The sequence below is a fragment of the Drosophila innubila genome (genome assembly GCF_004354385.1).
Source record: "Drosophila innubila isolate TH190305 chromosome 2L unlocalized genomic scaffold, UK_Dinn_1.0 5_B_2L, whole genome shotgun sequence".
Lineage (NCBI taxonomy): Eukaryota > Metazoa > Arthropoda > Insecta > Diptera > Drosophilidae > Drosophila > Drosophila innubila.
In genome coordinates this window covers 549,848-575,120 of record NW_022995373.1, presented here as the reverse complement: position 1 = coordinate 575,120, position 25,273 = coordinate 549,848, and the positions used below count along the sequence as shown (strand labels likewise).

Below are 25,273 nucleotides of genomic sequence, written 5' to 3'. Positions count from 1 at the left end.
ATAAAGTATATACTATGCTAGTAGTATGTAGTAGTAATATATTCTTGATCAGTGTCAACAATCGAGTCGAAGTAGCCATGATATCCAATTTTTAGATATCCGTTATCTCGTTAAATTAAATATTCGAGCAGTAAGAATTAATAGCAGAAAAATATGCAATACAGTCACGTTTATTAGATAAATATTTCATATATGTATACAAAAATATAACCGACCAACCGGTTATCATACATGCTCGACGCAGTAAGTCTCCGATTCACTCGAAGTTGTGAAGCCTTATTTCGAGTCCGATCTCCGACTCAGACGTTGACTTTGGGTAGATTTCCAATGTTCTGACGGGGCATAGCCATAGTATAGCGATAAGGAAGTGCAAAACAGGGAGTTATCATGCGTCTGCGATGCATTGCGACCCCAGAGAAGTCCAAACAAAAGAATTGTGCTTTCACTTTTATCAGCGGCTGGAACTGCCTTTAGTGCCACATTTGTACCGAGTCAGTGAGCACTGCAGCGAGTCTCAATCGTCATATAACCACATTTGCCCCCATAAGGTCTTTGTGGAAGAAAGATGCTGGTGCTGATGATATTAGGCATTCATCTAAATATGATGCTGGCTCAGACGCAGGGCATAGCCATTACGAATGTTCACTGCCAGAAAAACATAAGCGTCAAGTATCAGGTGCCAATACCGAGGACGAGAACCAGGACCTTAGCCAATGATTATGTCAATGTGAGCAATTCGGATGCGGAGGAGATGTATATTGCTTTTGAAGAGCGTGTCAGATGGGATGTAGTGCAAATGTGCTGTCCCGGCTACCGTACGATCATCTTTGGCTTTTGTGAGCCCATTTGCCAGGATCCCTGTCCAACGCACAGCTACTGCCTGGAGCCGAACAAGTGTCGTTGCATAAGGGGTTATGAGCACTCGCATCATCCCAATAAACAGCATCAGCTCATTTGCCGTCCCATTTGTCAGGGTGGATGTCCGGAGCATAGTTATTGCATTGCCCACAATGAGTGTGAGTGTCGTCCTGGCTACAAGGATGTCAGCAGCTGGTTCAGCCTTAGTCTCAACTGTGAACGCATCCAGTGCGGCGTCGAGCAGCGATATGACATCCATCGGCGTACCTGTGTCAAGATCGAGATGACCATGGAGGAGTTAATGCAACGCGTCGCCGAGCGTCTTGAAAAGGGTCTGGAAACCGATACCCAGCAACCGTTAGAGGATCCTTAACTAGACTAATGCAGCTTCAAGCTTTTCAACAATCTTATTTGCTAATAATATTTACTCCGGTTTTAATATTTATAAGTTTAATAAAGAGACATGAAATTAACTGAAGCTTCGGCAAGACAATGAGAAATGTTCTTATGTGTAAAAAAGTGACAAAAACTAGTGAATCAAGTCGAATTTAATATCGGTCTTCCGGTTTTGCTCACCTTTTTTTTGTCAGCTACGTAATATATTTTCACTAGGCAACAGCCAAAATCTAAAATGAACCAAACCCACTTTCTTATTTATGTACTGGCCTCTTCCGGTTATCACTTATATTTTATGAATTTCAGTCCGATAATTTGAGTCAAATTTCCCATAAATTTTAAATTTCATTTTAAATTTCATAATAATTTATCTGATGATTCAAAATTGCTCCTAATATATTCAAATATTTTATAAATATTTTGTTTTCGCTTTGATTTTATGCTAACCATGTCATAATCATCAATTTCTCAATCTCAATCATCTCTACCGAATTTGAGCTCACTAGATAAATTTAATTCATAAAATCTGGCCGAAAGTGAAAAGCCGAACAGGTAAAGGAAATTCATTTCCGCAAAATCTAGCAGAAAGTGAAAAAACAGAAACAGGCCTGATTTGAGATCTAAAAAACTCGGTTTAAAAATCGTTATTCATTTTTTAACATGCGTTATCTTTATCTATGTATAAGCATAAGCACTGATAAAAAAAAATATTCTAAAATCTAGATTTTGGTCTCAGAACTAAGATTTTCGGTCTAAAAAACAAGTCGAGAACATAATATTCTTAAATTAAAAGAACACATCTTGAATTTAAAAACATTTAAAATAAGACCAAGTTCTTATTTTAAGAATAAATGATCTTAAAATTAAAAAATAAAGTAAATAAAAACTAACATTATATATATATATATGCACTTTTTTATTTTTTAGTTTTGATTTATTTACATTTTATTCTGTATTAGTAATTTTTAAAATGTTATTTTAATTTGTCACGAGTGGGATTCGAGCCGCCGCCTACTGCTTCACAACTGAAGCGGCCTCTCTAACCAGAGCGCCACGGCGCCACCATTTGGTTAAGACGAAATATTACCTATTTTTACTTTCCTAACAATTTAAGATTTTTATTCTTATATTAAGATTCTAAGATTTTTTAGATTAAAAATCTTAGTTTTTGTAATTTGGTCTTAAAATAATCTTATTTTAAAAACAAAATATTTAAGATGAATGTTCTTAATTTAGAAGTTGGTCTTTTTTTTCAGTGTATATGCATACTTTTATATGACAAATTGATGTGAAGTCATCAATTAATCAACTTTTGCACAGGAAATATGCATAAACATATATCTATATATAGATTCCACATAACTCGATATATCGATGTATCGAGTTGTTTTACACCACTAGTAAATATATATCTCTTTACGAAGTAAATGTGTAGTGACGAAAGTCTTTCCATGCCCCAAAATTTCTGATATCCAATTTTGTGACTAGCGATATTAAATTTACTATATAAATAATTTAAACAAGTGGGAAAGGCTTTAGTCGTGATCCCGATCATAGGATACCCGTTTATTTCAATATATATAAAAGTACTTTAAAGAAATTACTACCTAATGAAAACTACTGCATACTTTTAGGTGATTGTGTTGAAATAATAACTATATTAATAACTTTGGACAGCTCTGTGTGTGTGCCAAATTTGGTTACTCTATTTCTTTTAGTCTTTGAGATCCTTTTATTTATACAGACGAAAAGTCGGTTTTTCGCTATTTGCGGGGCGAAAGGGGGCGTGTCAAAAATTTAAAACAAACTTGACCTGCTCCAACGCATTTGGAGTCTGCGGGTGAAAGATCTAGCCGCTCACACAGACGGAAACACTCTAGATTTTCTCAGAGAAATAAATCCTCATCATCAAATCTAAGGTTGATTAGCGATTTGGTGCAAAGAGACGAACAAGCTGACTTTTCATTTCATATTGGAATGGTCACTAAATATTTCAAATTTATTTATCTTTTGAACCAGTAGCCAGATTTGGGTGATGCATCAATAAACGCGTATTTTGGATAAAAAGTAAAAAAAAATAAAAAAAATTTAACTAACTAAAAACTCACTTGACTTTTATCCGACAAAACTAATACTACACATAACATGAACAAATTTGTTAGTTTTGAGCTAAAAATACACGTGAACAACACCTTGCGGAGTTTCACAATTAAACATAAATACTGAAAATCTATTTTAACAACTTAATTAAGATTCATTTATTAACCATTTCGAGCAAAACTTTAAAATTAATATTTGCTTCTATTCTATCTATCCAGATTTAGAAAATCAAAACATTTTTAAAACACTTTACCAAAAAAAGTTTTGTTTGAATAAGGTGAAACACTTCTTGGGCTCAAACTGGAATAACTCTAGACGCGATTTTCAAAAATCACGCAAGCAAGAAAAGGCAATTTTTACAGAAGAAATTTTTTTTTTTAATTATCGTGTGTCGTGTTTCGTATGCCGTGTGTCGCTTACGTTATAATTGACAGGCCAATATCTATGTTAATATACACAATTAAATTTTTATATTTAGGGTGTTAATTTATTGACGCTTGTGTCTTTTTTGCAAAAAGCGCTAGACATATTCGCAATATTTGCAAATTATAAGTTGATAGTTATACAAAAATAAAAAGTGAATAATAAACAAAATACAAATTTATTGTATTCTCAGTGTATTAAGTTCACCAGATAATTAATTAACAAATTTACTCAAAAAGAAGAAGAGAGTATTAACGCTACAGCATATGGCCTGTTTGAGTGTGTGTTCGTTCTAAGTGTATCTTAGATCTGCTCTTTTTTACACCCGTTACTTAAAAAATAATTTAATTTTGATTTAAATTATCTTAATGTCGAGTTGCGTTCATACTTCTTAAATGTAAATAGCCATAAACGATGTCAAAATTGAAAATTGATATGCAAATTTATTGTAATAATTCAAGGAATTGGATTATAGAATTTCTCCATGCGTTTTAGTAAGTAAAACAAAAAAACATAAAATTAAAAAACTTATGAACTAAATCCCTATACAGTTTTTTATTGATAAAGCTGTAGGCAAGCTACAAGGACGCATTTAAATTGATAATTGTTAATCTCATTATCATAATTAACAACATCATCATCTTCAGCATTCATCATTATCATTGGCACTCTAACAAATTGAGTGAACAACCCTCTCTCTCTAGATATATTGGTAGATTTGGTAAGTATCTTAGTAGTTTAAGCTGGCACTCAATGGCTTTTAAGTCCGATAAATTCATTTAATTTTAAAGCTCAAGTTCCCATTGCTCTGGTAATTTTGGTTTGGTTTCACTAGTTTTGATCTAGGCATAAAGCTTCTCGATGATATCGGCATACATTTTGTTAACCACATTGCGCTTGACCTTTAGAGTGGGCCCCAGCTCACCGGTAACAATAGAGAAGTCATGGGGCAAGATGGCGAATTTCTGAACCTTTTGGGCATTCGAGATGGACTGTTTATTGGCACGCTTAATGCCATCCTCGATGGACTTCCAGACCTTGGGACAGGGTCCAGCATTGAGTATATCCGTAAGTGTCTTATGCTCAACTCCCAGAGACTTCATCCAGACTGATGATTCGTGCGTTAGCTCGTCTAATGGTGCACCCGTGTCCTTATCCACCTCGGTCTGTAAGACGTTCAATATTAGAATCACGAAATGTTTTAAATTAAAACATTTTCTATTGCCTTTACCTTAATGGAAACCAACACTGTAAGATATTTGCGCTGTTCACCTACTAAGAAGGCATTGGAAATGCCGTCCAGTTCCTTTTTGATAATATTCTCAATGTGCACGGGAGGAATATTCTCACCGCCAGCGGTAATGATGAGTTCCTTTGACCGGCCCGTAAGGCAGACGTAACCCTTTTCATCGATATAGCCCAAATCGCCGGAATGTAGCCAACAGTCATCGTCCAGCGATTCTTCTGTCTTCTCCTTGTTGGACACATAGCCCATGAATACGTGACGTCCTCGGATGCACAATTCACCATGTCCATTCTCATCTTGGTTAATAATCTTCGACTCACAGCCTGGCATAGATTTTCCGATGGTGTTCAAAAGCGAGCAATCGGGCTGGCAAAGTGTATGACAACCGCCCGTCTCGGACATGCCAAATGCATCCAATATCTTTAAGTCCAAGCTGAGGAAGTACTTCTTTGTCTCCGGCGACATGGGCGCAGCGGCGCTTACCAGGCTGACCACACGATCAAAGCCCAAGGCAGCCTTTACCTTGGACATGACGAGCGATTTGGCAATCTTGTAGCGAAAGCCTCCGCTGCTCTTGCTGCAACAAAAGTTGGAAAAAGTTTAATTAGAATTGTTGATTAGTTTGCTGGAAACTTGATAATTGCATGGGCCAAGGATAATGGACCTGACAGCCAAGACGCAAACGGGCATCTACTTGGAATGGTTGGTGCAAGCACAGTATGTGACAGGAAACTTGCAAAACATCAAGTTAATGGAAAAGGATATCACTTTTATTCCTATACACACGGGGCCTCAGACGAGAAAAAACACTATAATTAAGTACTATACATTTTTAAAATGTTTGTAAACTTTTTATTTGATTTCGAATTTTTGTTTTTAGCTTCTTTCAGAGTGGTTCATTTAACTAACTTTATAAAATAATTATTTTTCGCTGGAAGATTCAAGTAAGAAAGAATATATTTTAATCAATATTCCCGGCGTTACTTCTTTTTTATTTGTTGCCCATAAGTAGTTTTAGTAGAGACTACACAGTAAATTTAAAATTTAAGGCCTAGTTTTATCGAACATCAATCAGAAAGATGAATGGGTAAAGCTATAATGTAGTTGTTTTTTTTGTTTTTTAGAATGAAAGCTCATTTTTAAACTTAAGTAAAAGATATTAAATTAAAGTCCAAAGTACAAAATAACCTCATAATTATCTATGGGTTGTCTTTTTCTGTAGGACCACGAAACGGATCGGACAAAATTCCAAAAAAAAAACAATAATTTGGATAAGCTTTAAATAAATAATAAAAGAGAAATATGTGTTGGTTAAAAAAATTCTATTTAGGATTTCTATTGTACGTAAATATTATTATAGAAATAGAGATCTAAAAATCAAGCATGTATAGCTTTATTAGAGTTTAATTTTTTAAGTTAAAATACGATTTTCTTAGAATTATTACGCATGCGATACATATATTAGACTTTTATGACCTTTTTTGCACCAGTTAAGGTTTTAGTTAACTAACTAACTAGACTTTGATAAAACAGGTCTTCGACTTAGCCATATTGCTTTACCTTGATAGACAGGTCAATGTTGCATTAATCACTGGCCACATTAAAGCTCTGAAAATAGCTGTACGATGTGCAAATAACGGACTAGAATTTACAGGAGTTGCAGGAGATCATAGACAAGGACAGTCTCATTCTCAATCCTTTAAAGTTTAAACGAAGGACGTGCGCACATTCTTCTACTGGTACTTCTGCTGGTGGCATCGTGTTCAAACTGACGTATGAGTAATGTTGTTGTCTGTGATTTTGGTCTAAACCAGAGCATGCCGCTGGCTGCCTTTGGCTGCTTGGCTTGCATAATTTAGCGAAGGAAACGCGGCAGTGCCTCGCAGGGATTGCTCTCAGCTAGGATAGCCGTAAGTGAAGGCACCCTGTGATGTGAAGTGGTGGTTGGTGCATTGTAGATGGTGGGTGATGGGTTAAGCCGTTGCAGCCACTTTAACTGTGCATCCATTTTGCATAATTTATGCGCACGCAAAAGTTAAAGTTGAAGTAGGTTCCCTGCATCCCAGTGGCGGGATGGGAATGTAATAATAACTTACCCTTGATTCTCCATATAGTGCTTCAGTGTGATGCCCTTGGCCCAGCCGGCAATCATTTTACTAAAGCTGCCACTGGAGCTGGCAACAGCAACCATGCGCTCCTGGAACTTTTCAAAGACTCGAGGCACGCCCATGAATCTTGTGGGATGAGCATCCTGCAGTGACTTGACCAGCGTACCCTTAAGCGCATCCTTATCGGCAAACCATATGCAACCGGCCATTGAGGCAATTGTGTAGATGTCCACCGTCTGGGCTGCCACATGGGATAAGGGCAGATACGATACCATATTCTCCGAGCCCATAACAACCTTTTCCAGGCCCTTGGCAATGCCGCGTGTATTGAAGGCAATGTTATCATGCGAGAGCATCACGCCCTTGGGCATGCCCACTGTGCCGGAGGTGTAAACCAGGGAGCAGCACTCATTGATGGCAATATTCTCGAGGCGGCGTTTGTATTCCTCCTCCACATCAGCAACATTCATCGCCTCTATCTCAGACCACTATCAAGCAAGACGAATCAGTTAAGAAAAATAAATAAATACAATAGAGAGATAAACTTACCCTGTAGTATCCATCCTCCTTCTTGAGATATTCTGGATAAGGTTCCTGTATTTGAATTGCCGCCTTCAGATTGGGTAGCTTGTCGCGTATGGACTTGATTTTATCCATTTGCTTGGAATCATCCACAACGACAATCTGTGCCCGCGAGTCCAGCAGAACATGCTGCACTGCCTCGGCCGAATTGGTTGTATAGATACCCGCAATGATGCCTCGTGCGTGGATAGCACCCATCGCTGAGTAGAACCACTCGGCGCAATTGAAGGCCAACACGCCCACCGAGTGGTGATCCTGCAAGCCCAGTTTGACGAAAGCCTTGGCCGTCTGATGAACCTTTTCCTCATATTGCCTGCCGGATGAGATTGAAAATTGAGATTGAATATTAAACGAACGCTAATTGTGTTAGCCCTTTTGGTGCTCACTTGTAGGTGACTGTGGTGTATCCATTTTTACCACTCTTGGTACGCATCGCCGGATACTCGGGATAATTGTTGACACTTCGCTTGAGAAGGCCGGGAATGGAGATGGGCTCCTCTGCGCCTAGACCTTCTTTGTGCATACGTATCTTAACTGCCTCCTCAATATTGGTGGTCCGATAGACCTCCGAGGGCCTCAGGCGATTCGGGCCTGGGCGATTAAAGAGCGCTTCGTTCGGATTTGTGGCCATTTCTCTGTCTGACACGACTGAAATCAAATTAAGAAATCATTAGCTTTCCCAAATTCAGTTAATGCATAAAACAATCATCTACATTTAGCATGTGACATCCCAAAGTAATCGTATGACCTGTGACTAAAGTACAACAGTTTTCACAATCAGATAAGGGGTCCTAAGGAAGAGAAGCAGTGTCAAGGTTATCACCATACGCTTCACACACCAATTTGCAGCTTCTTATCATGATGTTTTAATTATGACTTAACACCTGATTAGAGGCGGCGAAGTATAGTTGTAAATAATTGTACTATAATTTATACATAACCATTTATTGTACATTTCAGTCATAAAAGCTTTGACTCCTCTTCTTAAATGTAGCTATAAATAAGCGTGTAAAATAATTTAGCTATAAATAATAATAATATTAATCATGTCATATATCATTTTGTAAATAGTTTTAATTTAGTTGTATATAGGAATTTTCACGGGTCAATAATGTACGTTCGCAAGCATTTAATTTTTGGATGAAATATATTACAACTTCTTTAGTCATTAACAAGCTTTATTATCTAAATTAAAATGTTTTCTTTGCATTTTGATTAATTTTTTGTTGATGAAAGAGATATTTTGTCGAATATTCGTTATAATATATAATATCAATTTTTTTGAGTAAACTGTCAAAAATATAGAAACATTTAATTAAGAAATAACTTGAAATTATTTCTGGAAGAAAATTTCGCAATATGTGAGTTTTTAATACATTTTTATATTTTGGCTCTGATTGACCTTTCTGTTAAATCTCCATATATCAACGACAAAACAACCTTTATGATACAACTTAGTGGTACTTAAAACAAAACTTAAAAAATATATCGCAATAACATTGAATGCAAAAAATACATTTTATTCATATTTTAAAAATATTGTCAAACTAAAGCGCTTAATGAAGTTTAATATAAATCTTCTGAATTTAATTTGTCAAAATATCTAAGAATTGACCGTAAATTACGAATATGGGTTACCATTTTCGAAAAATTCGATGCACCCTATTGTACATTGAGGGTAAAATTATTTAAACTTAATAATATTATTTTAATAATATCTGTGATTACATCTAACTAATTTATTTTATTTTAATTTTAAAATATATATTAAATGCATTTGTGTTGATTCAACTAAAAACATACTATCAATCCAATTTTCAGTCTAAAAAAATTTAAATTTTAAATAATTTTAAGTTTATTATCATTTATTAACATGACTGAATGAGAAATATTTTTTTAAAAAGAATTCTTATCTAAAATCATATCATACCATTTATCAGCACGGAAATTTGTAATTTCCATTGGTTGACATGACATTGGTTGGGTAATCATTCAGAACTTTTGGAGTCTTATCTTTAACTTACTTTTGATAAGAACACAGAAGTCAAGGCTTACCGTAGTTAACATACGAGTTTAGTTTTTGGGTACAAAGGGCTAAGACTTGGGGTATGTACATACATATATATAACAAGATATCTATCTATACATATTGTATATATGTGTATACACCTGTAGTTACAAAACGCTCATTTTGTTTAATTAATCAATAAAAAACGGGCAACCATTAAACTCTTTAGAATGATAACAGCAAATACCCGAAACAAATAACCAAAACCGATTTTTTTCTTAAGAATGGCAAAGAAAATAAATGAGTCCAAAGTTTATTGACAATTTTAGCCAGCTGATTTTTCATGTTTAGTTGAAAAAATTACAGTTGCCTGGTTAGTTAGAAGTCAACGTTCCGCCTATGATTAGATCGGATTGATTGATGGAGGCCTTCAGCTATGCAATTTACAAATTAATGACTGAAAGTCACCTAATGCATACGCGTATACAATAAAGACTCTTTAGTTACAATAAAAACAATACAAGTCATTTAACTGGGATTTAGCTAAATGGATTTTACTAGACTATTTATGAAAACATTTGCATTGTGTTCAGTTCTTATTTAATTAAGAAATCCATTAAAATTCAGCTAAAATTTCTGAGTTCTACCAATAAGTAACTGTTTATTTTAATTAAGAAATCAAAACAATTTTTGACAGTCTGCAATCAAACTGCAAAATTTAATGATTTTATGGAATGTTTCAGTAGTTTTAATATATATAATCTCTTAAAGTTTCTATAAAAATAGTAGAAATTTATTGAAATGAAACTCAAATAAATGATAATATATTCTTTAGTACTTATTTTTTTTAAAATAAATGGCGGTGCAAAAATGTAACAGTAATAATAATTTTTACTTACTAATAAGTATATTGAAATCTCATGAGCTACAATATTTCGCCGCTTTAAGGGGATTATGCATGGGTTTTTAGCGGGATGAACTTGTATGAGTTTGAATTTAACTGCTTATGTCACACCGTAAAGAAACAATCGAAAACTCCACAGGTTTGGCTATAAGAAATATCCACGTCGACATAATTGACTTAGCTTAAAATCTATGTACATTATTGTGTATGTGAATATGTGTGTTTGTATCTACTATACCATATTCAGAGGTTTTAGTAGTTTTATAGCAGTATTGAGAAACTAAAACTGAGCATGGAGGAGGAAACCGGCTTTTTGATAAGAATAGAAGTCTAGACATGTGCTGGTCGTACGATTCGCATCTGTATATACATAGTTCCCGCGAGTTTCGAATACAATATAACAGCATGTAATGACTAGTATACATATGTATATGTATATGTATACTCATGAATACATAGAGCTATAATTTCTCAAAATATATTACATGGGAACCAAGAAACTGCGTATGAAAACAAAAACTGATAATGAGAGCTGATCTAAAAATATTTGCCATTTGTGTGTGTGGTTTTTTTTCTTCTTTCTTTTTTCGGGGACAGAGAAACAGACGAAAAATGAAAAGAGAATGGCTTGTCACATAACTGAAGAATTTTATTATATTTTGTTATTGTTTTTTTGGAAAGTGGAATGAGAAAAGAGCTGGGCAAAGAGTTTGGTAAAGGTAAGAAACGCGATCAAAGCAAGAAATAAAAATAAGCCAAGCAAAATTTAGAAAAAAAATTAAAGAAACAACTGACGTCAAGGTGACAATGAACCCAAGAACAGTGCACTGACCCACTAAAATTTGAGACAACATTTAAAGAAAACTGAGAGAAAACAGAAAGAAAACACAAAACAGCCGGTAAGTATGGGAAAATGTATTTTGTAAGCTCACACGTGATTTTATGGGGAGAGTCTTTAAACGAACAAATCACGCACTTAATATTCTCATGTTATTGGTGGTATAATTATTATTTACTTAACCAAACTTACATAATTTATATGAATATTGTTTTTGTTGTTCAGCACGGCACTTGTATATTTTAATTAGTAATTCTTTATGGTTTTTCTTTCGTTTTCTTAGCTTGTAGCACGACAAACGCAGACGACCGCACGCAGCGAAGCCAAAGCGTAAACTGAAAGCAGAACAGGATCGGATGCTATAGAAATCGTCGATCAATGCTGTCGCTGCTTTTGTCGCTGCTTTTGTCACTGCTGCTGCTGCTGTTGCTGGCTTTGTTGTTGCTGCTGTCGATCGCTGTGAGTATGACAAAATTAGAGAGCTACCTGCTGGCGCTGTTCTGTTATCAGTTGTTCGCCTACATTGCGCACTCGCACTTGCACTCGTAAATGAAAATCGAATGCTCGATTCGTGCTAAGCGAGTGCCCAACACCGCAAACCAAATCTTTTGATCATTTCAGGCTGCGAAGAGAAAGAAATAACGTATTATAGCTTATCAGTCAGTAGGTTTTTTTTTGAGGCGTCGTGCCCTAAATGGTAAATGTTCGAAGTACAGGGGAATATTGATAAATTATGTCTGCTTTTATCGCAGTGAATTCTGTATGCAAGCGATATTGCAAGACTAACTTTTCGACAATTATTTTAGATGCATTCATTATAAGTATTTTCAAACCCACAAAAAAAACCTCTACACGAGGTAAAAGTCTAGTGACGAAAGCAATTTCTAGCCCCAAAATTTCTGATATCCAATTTTGTGACGAACAAAGTTCAGTTTAATCTAAAAATTTTAAGGTTTTTTTTGTGGGATATCAGAAATTTTTGCAATTGCTTTTGCTTTTGACTTTATAACTTTATCATTAATGCAGGCAAATAGTAAAATATATAAACGTATTTCATATTTAAAAAAATTTGTTTCTTTAATTATAAAGAAAAACTAGGGGGCTCCACTCCCTGCTCGCTTTGCTCGCGTTTCTACAGCCGAGCATACTCTACTGTCGGAGACTTTGTACTTACTATAAAAAAAGAGATTTTCATACCAAGACTCGGATTTCGCCCGATCGGTCCTATGACAGCAATATGATATAGTTGTCCGATTTGAACCCACTTTGGTCAGGATATATAAAACCAAGTTAAATGCATATTGTATCATTTTGGTTTAGATATCTCATAAAACCAAAATGGTTTTCGTACTAAAACGTGATTGTCGACCGATAGAAAAATGTATTTATTCACTTAACAGGTAATATCTTCCAAACCCCTCAATTGTACGTATTACAACATATTAAAATTTAAAAGAAATCGTTAGAGCCGTTTTGTCAGAAATCGCTAAAAAAACTTTATTTCACCTGTAAAATGTTACCTGAGTACTTAAGGAATAAAGCTTAAAGGCACGCATAAAAGCCCTCAATCACACCTTTCCAATGATATATAGAACATATCGGTAGCTTTTATGGTCTGGAAACTTTTGAGGTTTCAATTTTAGCGGGATTTAGCGTTTTCCCGCTAAACTAACCGTTTTTTCAAAAAGTCGTAGAACAAACATTTCTAGATTTTCGAAAAGGAATAAGTCCCCATCATTACATTTAAGCTTCTTTAGCGCTTTGATGCAAACAGACAAACAGACAAACAAAGAAACTGACTTTTCATTTCATTTTGAGAAGTCCACTAAATTTTCTTTTGAACCAGTTATGGGATTTGGGTGATTGAGGTATCAATCGACGCGTATTTGTAACTAAACCTTTCGATCGGTATATAACTCGATCTGATCGAACAGTCGTAGCAAATTTTCCAATTTAGCTGTATATAGTGTTAGTCGCCTTTCGGACCCTTCGTGATGCTTTCGTCACTAACGCGAACTGCCGTCCGCAGTGATTATAAGAAAAAATTATCATTTAAGAATTTAATTTAATTTTAATTTAATTTAATTTTCAACTAAACGTGCAAGTCGAATTTTGGAAAACTTAAATTGCAAGTGGGTTATCAGCTTTTGACTAGGTCTTTTATGACATAAAAACAAGGTTTCCGGAGCTATCCTGGAGGTGATACATAGGCCCTTATTTTATAAAAGTAAATTATGTTAAATCATTAAGATCAATATTTGTTTATACAATATTTGTGATACATAGGCCCTTATTTTATAAAAGTAAATTATGTAAAATCATTAAGATCAATATTTGTTTATCAGCGTAGAATGACATAGGGGCACACTATATATATTTAGTACACCTAAACCTTACAATATTTATACATACATAATACGTAAAGGTTTTACATGCATCATGTCTCTATATAGTAACTGAGAAATCTTTATTTAATTTATTTTGATGAAATGAACACAGAATAAATAACGAAAAAAAAGGAATAATAATCTTTACACATACATAGACCAAGTTATAATCGACTAAGATTAGCTTGAAATTGATATAAATCTATTTTTCGTTGCGTAGAAAAAATTACAATATAAATCCGTTCTTTCTATTAAAGTACGTATAAATATATGTGTTTGCAGCTTGTATTTAAATTTATAACATAATTATGCTAAACCTTGACAAATTTTATGAACTTGACTCCCCTTGATAATTACCAAGTTTGTATTTATGAACTATTTCAAATTAATTTGAATTAGGCAAAGAATTCTTTTTATCCCAAGCAGAATCGAAATATAATATACAACAAATGATGGACATAATTTTTTTTCGAAGTAATAATTATAGTAAAAAATCATTAAAATTAATAATTTTATATTGATATTGAAGTCAATTTAACGAACAAAGAGAATAATATTATCTCTTAAGGTCAAAAACCTGTTGTATTAATCAGAATTTGAAAATAATTTTCTTACTTATCGTACTTACAAGATTATATCGTATTGTATTCAACCCACAAAAAAAACCTCTACACGAGGTAAAGGTCTAGTTACGAAAGCAATTTCTAACCCCAAAATTTCCGATATCCATTTTTGTGACGAACAAAATTCAGTTTAATCTAAAAATTTTAAATTAAAAATGTAAATTAATAAAAAAAAAGCGAAAATTGGCATTGTGCACTGTGAGCAAAAAGGGTGAGCTTCTTTGTACATAAAAATTACTCTTTGCGCAGTGCCGAATGCCAATTTTCGCTTTGGTCAGAATATATAAGTCTAATTTAAATGCATATTCTATTAGTTTGGTTACGATGTCTCGTAAAACAAAAAGTTTTTCATACTAAGACTTAATATTCGACCGATTGGCTATATGATATAGTGGTCCGATAAGAACTAACTTCGGTCAGGATTTTTAAAACTGACTTAAATGCATAAGCTATCAATTTGGTTAAAATATCTCACTAAACAAACAAGTTTTTCATACTAAAACCTCATTTTGACCTGATCGGTCCTATGACAGCTATATGATATAGTAGTCCGATTTGAACCAACTTTGGTCAGGATATATAAAACCAAGTTAAATGCATATTTAAATACCAAAAAACTCGAAATTGTACGTTTTACAACATAATAACAGCCATAATAATTTAACATAAATCGTTAGAGCCGTTTTGTCAGAAATAGCCAAAACATAAGCTTGAAAACATTATATCACCTGTAAAATGTTACCTGAATACTTTAGAAAAAAAGGTACGCATAAAAGCCTTCAAACACACCTTTCCAATGATATATAGAACATATCTGTAGCTTCTATGTTGTGGAAACTGTTAAGGTTTCAATTTTAGCGGGATTTAGCGTTTTCCCGCTAAGCTAGCGGGAAATTGAAAAAGTCGTAGAACAAACATTTCTAGATATTCAAAGAGGAATAAATCCCCATCATTACATCTAAGCTTTTTTAGCGCTTTGATACAAACAGACAAACACAAAAAAAGAAACTAACTTTTCATTTCATTTTGAGAAGTCCACTAAAAATTTGAAATTTATTTATCTTTTGAGCCAGTTAACGGATTTTGGTCATCAAGTTATCAATCGACGCGTATTTTTGAGAAGAATTTTTAAAAAATAAATAATTTTACCAAAAAGCCCCAACGGCTCCATAAGCTGCGATCATACAAATTTTTTCCCTCCCACTTACACCCCCGTATCTCATGACCCAGGTGAACTAGAAAAAGTTTTAGTATGCCATTTTGTAAGTTAGGACTAAACCTTTCGATCAATATATAACTTGATCTGATCGGACAGTCGTAGCAAATTTTCCAACTTAGCTGTATATATTGTTAGTCGCTTTTCGCACCCTTCGTGCTGCTTTCGTCACTAACGCTAACTGCCGTCCGCAGTGATTGTTAGTCGCTTTTCGCACCCTTCGTGCTGCTTTCGTCACTAACGCGAACTGCCGTCCGCAGTGATAACTCGAAAAAAATTATAATTGATATCCAGTTTGATTAAATTTGTATAAAAAAGGCCACGCTGAAATCTTATCGGAATGAAACATTTTATTTCCCAACACAATGAGGACGTTCAGTAGGCTTTTTTGCAATCAGAAATCGCTCCTTATGATGGATCAGTAATTAGTACCTGTGGATTGGTATAATGCATACCGTTATATAAGATTCAGTTTGCTTCATATTAAAATTTGTATAAACAATCCTACTTGATCGTTTGTGTATACGAGTAAAGTCTATATTCATCGCTAGAAAGTCAATATCAAAATTATTTGTACGAAACTTTTATTTTGAAACCGATGCTATAATTCAATATTCTTGATTATTTTTTTAATGCAAAAAAAGTAATCAGTTATCAGAATCGGTGATCAGCTCCGACAGCTCCCACAGAGTCCACCGAATCATTTTGAAAAAAATTTCTTTGCGTACGTCCGTACCAAATTCTTTAGTAGATATTTCTTTTTACCTGAATTTGTCACTTTTATTCCCTGAGCCCATTGAAAATGGGAAAAAAGGGTATAGTGTGTTTGGCAGAATGTATGTTACAGCCAGAAGGGGACGTGTCAGACACACAAAGTACAAAAATATATTCTTGATCAGGATCAACAGCCGAGTCGATTGAGCCATGTCCGTCTGTCCGTCTGTTTGAACTCGTCGATCTCAGAATCCATAAGAGCTAAAGACTTCATACTTGCTATGTAGGTTCCTGGATACCATAGGCAGATCAAGTTTTAATTTTTGGAACAGACCACTATATCATATAGATGCCATAAGAACGAAACATCGAAAATGAAGTTTTAATATGAAAAAGTTTTTTGTTTGTTGAGATATCAGAACCAAACTAATAGAATGCTCATATAGGCTGGTATTACAATCCTGACCAAGTTTGGTTCAAATCGGTCTACTATACCATTTAGCTGCAATAGAGACGCTCAATCGAAAATAAGGTCTTAGTATGAATCAGTTTTTTGAGATATTTTAACCAAACTTATAGAATGTGCATTTAACTTGGTTTTGTACATCCTGACCGAAGTTCGTTAAAATCGGTCGACTATATCATATAGCTGTCATAGGACCGATCGGTAGAAAATCAAGTTTTTGTATGAAAAAGATTTTTGTTTTTTAAGACATCCTAACCAAACTAATAGAATATGCATTGATTTTGGTTTTGTACATTTTGACCAGATTTGGTTCAAATCAGTTCCATATATCATATATCTACCATAGGAACAATTGGTCGAAAATCAACTTTTATAAAAGAGTACCTGGGCTCAGGGAATCCTATTGTCGAGCGTGCTCGACTGTATCCACACCGCCCCCTTGTTCAAATTTATAAGCTGCATTGTAGAAATAAATTAAATTTAAATTGACTTTAAAATTATAAAATAGTTAACATCTATTCCAAAATTCAAATTTGGTCTCCCTACCTCTGTATTCTCTAAGATCACGACACTCATATAGTCAGGCGGACAGAGTGAAAATAGAGTGAAATAAAATGTATAAATTTTAAAATGTGCAAATGCAAATAAAAAAATTTCAACTGACCGATTCACAGCAGAGTTTTTGGCTGTTGCCAATTGTTCTGCTAGCCGCTTATCAATTTATACAAGCTTATAATTTGATAAACATGAACGCAGCAGTAGTTTGAGTCCATAAAATGAAGTATACATTTATAAAGGTAAATACCCACCTATAGCTAAACATACCAGAGTCGGCAGTTCTTTTAAAATTTATGCCCAGCTTGGTCACACTTCCGCGATACTCTAATCTTGGACAGCTACTTGGCAGGCCAAAGGTTCGATTAGGTGCCATTAGGATCAACTACCAAAAGCATGACGCGTTAACAACCTTGTATGCAGCTGCCTTAATCAAAGTGCCATTGATAAGATACAGCTGATGGTATAATACCCGTAGATTTTGTTGATTATCTCAAAAGCCATAATTGAACTTATATCTCTTACATTTTCGTTGTCATACACGAGCATTAGCAGGTTCAAGAGTGTTTAATCTTCGGTACATCTAAAATTATTTTTCTTTTTCATCTTTTTTATGCCGTGGATAATTTCTATGTTCAATAGATTTATTTGATTTTTATAGTTTGACATTAAAATATGCTATGTATTAGTTATTTTTGAATCGTCAGTATTTAAATTGGATTTGTTCTTATCAGTGCATGAAGAACGCGTGTTTCTTGCTAAGCAGATTAGATGCGATTTTTGTCAGGTGTTTGTGGATGTAGGTTAGAGACAAATTTATTTGATGAAATCCCAGAATTCATGTTAGCGATAAAGTTAATAAAAATTGTCATCGTGATAGAAGAAATATTATAAAACTCATATTTAATCATCAATAAAAGGGTTTAATTTATATTTATAAAATATTAACAATATATTAACAACCACATATGGTTGCTCTGGCCATATTATAATTACAAAAGTTAAAATTATACTTATTACATTTATTACAAATCGAAAAAAAAAATTAAAGCTAATGTTGAAAATAAAATATAAATTAATTACTTTAAAGGCCTTTAAACGCATATTTATTTTAAACACTGATTAAGCTTTCGTGAAAGCTTTGTCTCTCATCTAAGTTTTCAACCTATGAAATTGGATAGACTAAAGCTTTTGTTAAATTCGCCGTAAATTCGCCAAACAAAAAATGATAGAAATAAGTGTGCGTGCGTAAGTACCGTCCAGTTCCAGAATTTTTTTTCCTTTGTTTTCCAAGGACGATAAGAGTTTTGAATATAAATTTTAACTAATTTAATTAATGTAAAGGAAATATGTTACGGTAACATGAAATACATCAAAGTTCATATTAAAGTCGTATTTAACGATTTCAGTCAAAAGCTTCTATGCACGATTTATATGCTACAAATATTTTTCAGTGCTTTAAGACCCCGTACTTAAAAAAAGTACAGGGGTCTATTGAGTTTGTTTTAAAGAATATGTGCGTAACAGGCAGAAGGAGGCGTATGTAAGAACACCTAGATTTTAGAGACTATAAGAGCTGCAGACACCAAACTTGGTATGTAGGCTCCTCTATATTGCAAGCAGATTAAGTTTGTATCAGAATTTGGCCACGCCCCTTTTGGCGCCAAAAAAACAACATAGAAAATTTCATATTCAAATTATAAGAACAATTTAAAAGCTAGAGATACCAAACTTGGTATGTAGATTCCTCTATATTGCAGACAGATTTAGCTTGTATCGTTATTGGATCGGACAACTATATCATTTAGCTCCCATAGGACCGATCTGTAGAAAATCAAGCTGGTATGAAAATTTAGTTTGTTCTTTAAGATATCTTATCCAAAATGATAATTATAAAATTTAAATTATAAATTAGTGTTATTAATCCTGACCGAAGTTGGTTCAAAACGGTCTACTAAATCATTTAGCTGCAATTGGACCGATCGGGCGAAAATCAAATTTTTGTATGAAAAACTTTTTTGATTTATGAGATATCGTAACTTAAACTGATTGGATATGCATTTAATTTGGACTTATACAGTCGAGTAAACTAATATTTTTAAATTTTTTCCAGTCTTAGCTTTTGCCATAGTAAGTACGGGGTCTCCGACAGTCGAGTATGCTCGACTGTAGCCCACGAGCGAAGCGAGCAGTAAAGCGGGCGTGGCCGAATTCTAAAACAAACTTGATCTGCTTGCAATATAGAGGAGCCTACATACCAAGTTTGGTGTCTCCAGCGTCTATATGCTATCTGAGATCTCCATGTTTTCCGTGAGACATTGTCATAAGTTACTTTGCGAAACTATTTCGATGTATGAATGAGTATGTTAACTAATCACATTCGGATGGAGTGAATTTCACTTTTTTATTTTCGACAACTGTTGTATCATCAATAAATGATACGACATAAAAACAATGTCTGTAAAAAAAAATAAATTTTTTCGGAGGTCATCCTGAGGTGTCGTACCTGACGTAACTGTGACTTAACCCCAAAATATAATGATTTAAAAAACAAATATTATTTTATCTAGTAAGTCCTGACTTTTTACTTTCTAAAACCATATAAACTGTTAAGATTGGTGGAAAAACATTGGACTTACAGATTTTTTAAGAATACCAAAATTAGTACAAATCCGCTTTAATTGAGGCGGACAAGTTCTTTTGGAATGTGTGCAATGTATGAGGAAGTCATGTATTTTTGGCAAACGCTTAAATGAATTTTTTTGCTTGGTAAATTAATAATATGATTGTGAAAAAGTTGTGAGATGACCTGGCAATATTGCAGGTACCGGTACCGGTTGTAAAATTGTGGAATACAAGTACCTGATAAGAAATAATGGGGGGACCTTAGAATTAAAAAGTTCACATAATGTACTCTTACTATAAACACAGATCAAATTCCAAAATACTTCCGAAAAAAAAAAAATTCTACTTGACTAAGGACCTTAGCAAAATTAAACAGGTGCCCGACATAAGATTTTGGGAAGCTCATTCATTCGATGTGTTAAAAGCTGCGATCATAAATCTATGGGTTCACGCTGATCAACATAATTGAACGGGCTCTCTTTATTTTTTGACAGGTAGTCATATTCTTCAATTTTATGACCGGTAATTGCACCTATTATAGTACCAGACCGTTTCACAACATTATCACAACCATATTATTAAATTAATCAACCTAAAAAATGCATTCGAACATTTGATAAAAATAACGTGCATTCTTCATGCATTGCACACATTCCTAAAGAACGTGTCCGCCTCACATGTAACAGATTTGTACTAATTTTGATATTCTTAAAAAATCTGTAAATCCTGTGTTTTTCCACCGATCTTAACAATTGATATGGTTTAAGAAAGTAAACAGTCAGGACTTACTAAGAAAAATAAAATTAGTTTGTTAAATCATTATCTTTTGGGGTTAAATCACAGATATGTCGAACTTTTTGAGTTTTTGACTGATTTCTCAAAAGTGATCGTCGATGCGCCACCTCAGGATTACTTCAAAAAAAAAAGTTTTTTTTTTTACAGATATTGCTTTTTTATTGTACCATCCATTGATGATACAGCGTTTTCGAAAATAAATAAAAAGTAATTTTCACACCACGCTAATGTACATTTATACTATATGTGCACAAGGTACTTTGATATACATACATACGTATCAATTGCAATTTATGTATTGGTGAACTTTTTACCATCGACTAGAACCAATGATATGGCACAGTGGAAAGGGGTGGAGTTTATCAACTGCAAAAAGTGCACATAAAAGCGGGAACAGTCATCATTTATCCGTTTGTATCCTTGGAGCTGTTTATATGAGAAGAGAATCCCGTCAGGAAGATGATATGAATACGGAGCAACCATTTCGATATCTGTATGGACACTTCGATGTCAATTCCGATGCTGATTTTAATGTCATTTCATGTTAATGAGATTGTCGTCAAAAGTTGTCGCCAAGCGAATCAAATTACTGGCACAAAGTTGTTGTTATTTACGCCAAAGAAGACCTCCACGTCCACAGACTAAAATTATGCAAATGATTCGATAATAATATTGGCGTTTCGAGGAGTTGGGACAGTAGTGATAAAAATAAACTCTGAAACCATTTAAACACCGGTGAGCAAAGCAATGAACATGTCCTGGCAAGTTCATGTCACTTAAAAGTGCGTCGAGGATAAGGGGGTTGGGATGAGTGTAGAGAAAGTGTTAAACAGAGCCAGCGGGGATAACAAGTGTTTGCCTAATTAGCCAAGTTGCATATAGCGCGACACACAAAGCCAGACAATGAAAGACCGAACTGCATGTAATTGACTTTCTCCGCCCACACCAGCTACAGGGCCAACATAACAAAGGATGAAAGCTAAGTTAAAGTGTTCATAATTGACCGTAAAAAGTAAGAGTTTATGTAATACCTTTAATGTGATTTGATATGATTCGAATGGTCTACTTAAAGTTGACACTGTCTTCGAATACTCTTATTGTCTTTTTTAAAGCTAAGACTAATATAGTTACACCGACAGCTCAAGAAATCTTTAATAAAATTTAAATATCAAATTTTATTATAATATTGAAGGCTGAAAACTACCAAATGCTTTAAATAGGTTCAGTTCGGTGGCTCGAGCCATAGATCGTGATTCGTTTCACGAACCGGTTTATGTCCCTCTGAATCTACGGTTTTGATTCGAGCCTTGGTTCAATTTAATACATAATATATTTGTATTGCTTTTATTTTTCCATGATTTTTCAGGTCAAATAAATTTTTAAATACAAAATTTTTGTAATTTGTATAAATTAAAGCTTCATGTCTTATGTAAATACGAACTTTTATTAGAAGTGCATCAATTTTATGTAACTTTTTTCTTCGAGCCGAACCTATTAGTTGAGAAAGTGGTTTGGGCTCGCGCAGTAAATAATATCAAAGGTTAGGTTCATGACCCGGTTCTACTATTCCAAAAAAAAAAAAACCTGAATTGAACTGGTTCTGCAAGGTTCGGTTTGTAATTTTTATTGCGAGCATTTTCATCAATGTACTTATATGTGTCGAAAATAAAATAAAATAAAATATACAAACAACAACAACAAACCAGGACTACCAACTTTAAGAAAAACTTTTAAAGTTGGTTTGACCCTTTCATGGTTAATTATTGGACTTTCAATATTGAGTAGACATATTATTCAAGATCACTAAACATGTAGAAACATATGTAATTAAATTAATTGTTTTAAATATACTTATGCAAATGTTGCTATTTATAAACATATACGATGAGACCAGAAAAAGTATACATAAAAGTGTGTGTATACAAAAAAAAAAATATAATAAAAAAATTTTTATAAGTTAAAATAACTTTTGACTTAAGGCATTTATAGAACTGTGTGGTTGTTATATGGTTCTATGGTGTAATGGTTAGCACTTTGGACTCTGAATCCAGCGATCCGAGTTCAAATCTCGGTAGAACCTGAATAATTATTTAGTTTTTGTACCAAACTTGTATTGCATTTTAAAATATTTAAATAGTTTTTTTTTTAATTAGCAAAGCAATTAGTTGAAGCATAAATTAAAAAAAGCTCGAATGGCAACAACGGTAAAATGAACTCGGAACAACAACAGCGAACAATTTTCTTAACATTTGCAATCATTATTTTGGCTACCAAAATTAATTTAATTTTTCAATCACAACTAAACATTATTTCTATTAAATTAATTTTAAAAACTCACTCTCCTTTTGTCTGTTTCCAAGCACCGTAGAAATTTATTTATTTTTTTTTTTAAGTGAAGGGATACACCTTCCATAAGAGCAAGAAAGTATGCAATTCTTAATTGTTTTTTCTAAAAAACACTGTATATTCGAGTGAAGTGAATTTTACCTTTGTATTTTGAAACACTGATGATACTATATAAAATCAATATCTGTAAAAAAATCAATTTTTTTATTTGGCATTCTGATGTGGGGCAAAATCTCAACAAAAAAACCGACATACTTGCGATTTACCACACTCTACTGCAATATACTGTACATGCATGTAAATTTAAACGCATACAGCTTTCGCGGTCCATCGTCTTGTCGAGTGTATTAAGAATATTTATTACTAAAGCGTTCTAAATGGTCTCATGTGTAAACAAGTGAAGATAAACATTTTTGTTTTAAAAATTTGCACATTTGATTAGATATTGAAAAATGATTCAACTTTAAGGAACTGTATCTCCCACAATTTGTACCTGATTTTAAATCCTATTAGATTCATAGTCTTCAAACAATTCTCTTTCATATGCATGTATTACTTACTTAGGAACGCTTCCATAAAAAAAGATTATTGCCACGTTTTGCGGCTTGCGGCCCCAGTGTGAGCCAGCGCTAAGAATTTTACAACACACACATGTGCGTGCACACACACACACTTACACACACAGCTGCACTTGCATGTGCTGAGCTATCTTTAACCAGCACATAGTTTGCTGGTTCTAATAAAATCGCAGTGGCAATAAAAACGGGTGGAGCGAAAGTAAAGAAATGGCAAGAGAAGAGCATAGAGACAAAAGTTAGTCAGGGAGCGCTATAAAGCATCAGAAATCTGTGCAATATCATTAGACAATTTGTTTGTGTCATTTGCCACAACATTGTTTTGATTAATTTGGCACAAAACCGTATTAGCTTTTAAATGAATCTGTAAGATACTCCGACACTAAGCTGACCAGTGTTGGCAAATGCAACAGGTCTTAATAGTTTTAATCTAATCTGATGGTTTGCAATGCATAACTATTTGGCTAAGCAGTTATCTGTGAGCGACAGCTAAGTGTCAGTATTTACGATAATGAACTTTATATCATGAATGGATTATTCACTTTCAGAATCTTCGCGGTAAGTATCTGCCACCTGCAGCTGTGTATCTGTGTCATTAACTGGGTCAATTTATATGTAGAGATCTTTGAACTCATTTCCCTACAACTCATCAAGGATTCAACAGGCATTTCATGAGACGCCTTCTTGAAGCTAATTATAGACACACTTGCGACGCAAATATGAGGACAACTTAATCAATAATCGATAGTTGACAAATTAAGTAACATTTACGAGTATGAAACTGCTTGACTTAAATTTCATGACTTGAGTTTCGCAATGTCAAAGCTAATTAATTGGTTTTCTAACACAGACTGAGACTCAAACTGTAACCAAAATTGCAGCTGGTTACTTGACCAGTGGAGACAAGTCTCGTATGAAAATCTCTATGACTGTCATAGTGTCGGTTCAGTACTCAGTTCACTTGTCAAATTTCAATAATTTAGCACACGAATTTGTCCAGACAGAAGCTGTCAGCGATAAGCCAGACGAGCAACAAAGACAACATTTGGTAACAACTTGGCTAACCCTTAGAATAGGGTAAATCATGTTTTCGGGCATGTTCACATAATAAAGACTTTTGACAGAAGTTGTGAAGTGCAAAAAATAGACAAATCAGCAATAAAAAGTTTTTAATTAAATATATTTCATCAAATGAAATCTTTACCTTTATAAAAGTTTATAATTAATCAGTGCTACCCAAAATCAATCTATAAAACATTTATGTAGGGAATTTAAATTTTGGTCACCAATGATCTTAAATCCTTCCCTGTACTTAAACTTGAAAATTTTCTTCATAATTGGGTTATCATTTAAATATCGATTTAAAAGTGTATTTTAGTTGTTTGTGTCGGACAACTTGTATTTCTACTATATCTACTTTTGCCTTTGTTGGGGGATTGCTAAAATTGTCAACGTAAAATTAAATGAGATTCGTCTCGTAGCGTTTATTTAATGCGCCTCGTTGGTTT

At 33.9% G+C, this 25,273-nt stretch overlaps 2 protein-coding genes and 1 non-coding gene across 3 annotated transcripts; 2 read left to right on the top strand and 1 right to left on the bottom strand.

Annotated features, from left to right (window-relative positions):
- Positions 1 to 521: 521 nt before the first annotated feature.
- On the top strand, positions 522 to 1,351 carry LOC117782698 (epidermal growth factor-like protein 7). Its single transcript, XM_034619726.1, has one exon. It carries the CDS (start codon positions 566 to 568, stop codon positions 1,229 to 1,231), a length of 666 nt encoding a protein of 221 aa, XP_034475617.1. The 5' UTR covers positions 522 to 565; the 3' UTR covers positions 1,232 to 1,351.
- A 2,585-nt stretch (positions 1,352 to 3,936) lies between these two features.
- On the bottom strand, positions 3,937 to 11,839 carry LOC117782694 (very long-chain-fatty-acid--CoA ligase bubblegum). The gene is made up of 6 exons (XM_034619723.1): positions 11,656 to 11,839; positions 8,100 to 8,361; positions 7,681 to 8,026; positions 7,120 to 7,619; positions 5,009 to 5,600; positions 3,937 to 4,943 (listed from the first exon to the last, which is right to left on the bottom strand). Exons 2-6 carry the CDS (start codon positions 8,342 to 8,344, stop codon positions 4,620 to 4,622), a joined length of 2,007 nt encoding a protein of 668 aa, XP_034475614.1. The 5' UTR covers positions 8,345 to 8,361; positions 11,656 to 11,839; the 3' UTR covers positions 3,937 to 4,619.
- Positions 11,840 to 22,852: 11,013 nt separating this feature from the next.
- Positions 22,853 to 22,924, top strand: Trnaq-cug. The gene has a single exon. It is a non-coding gene; the product is annotated as a tRNA-Gln (tRNA).
- The last annotated feature ends 2,349 nt before the right edge of the window (positions 22,925 to 25,273 follow it).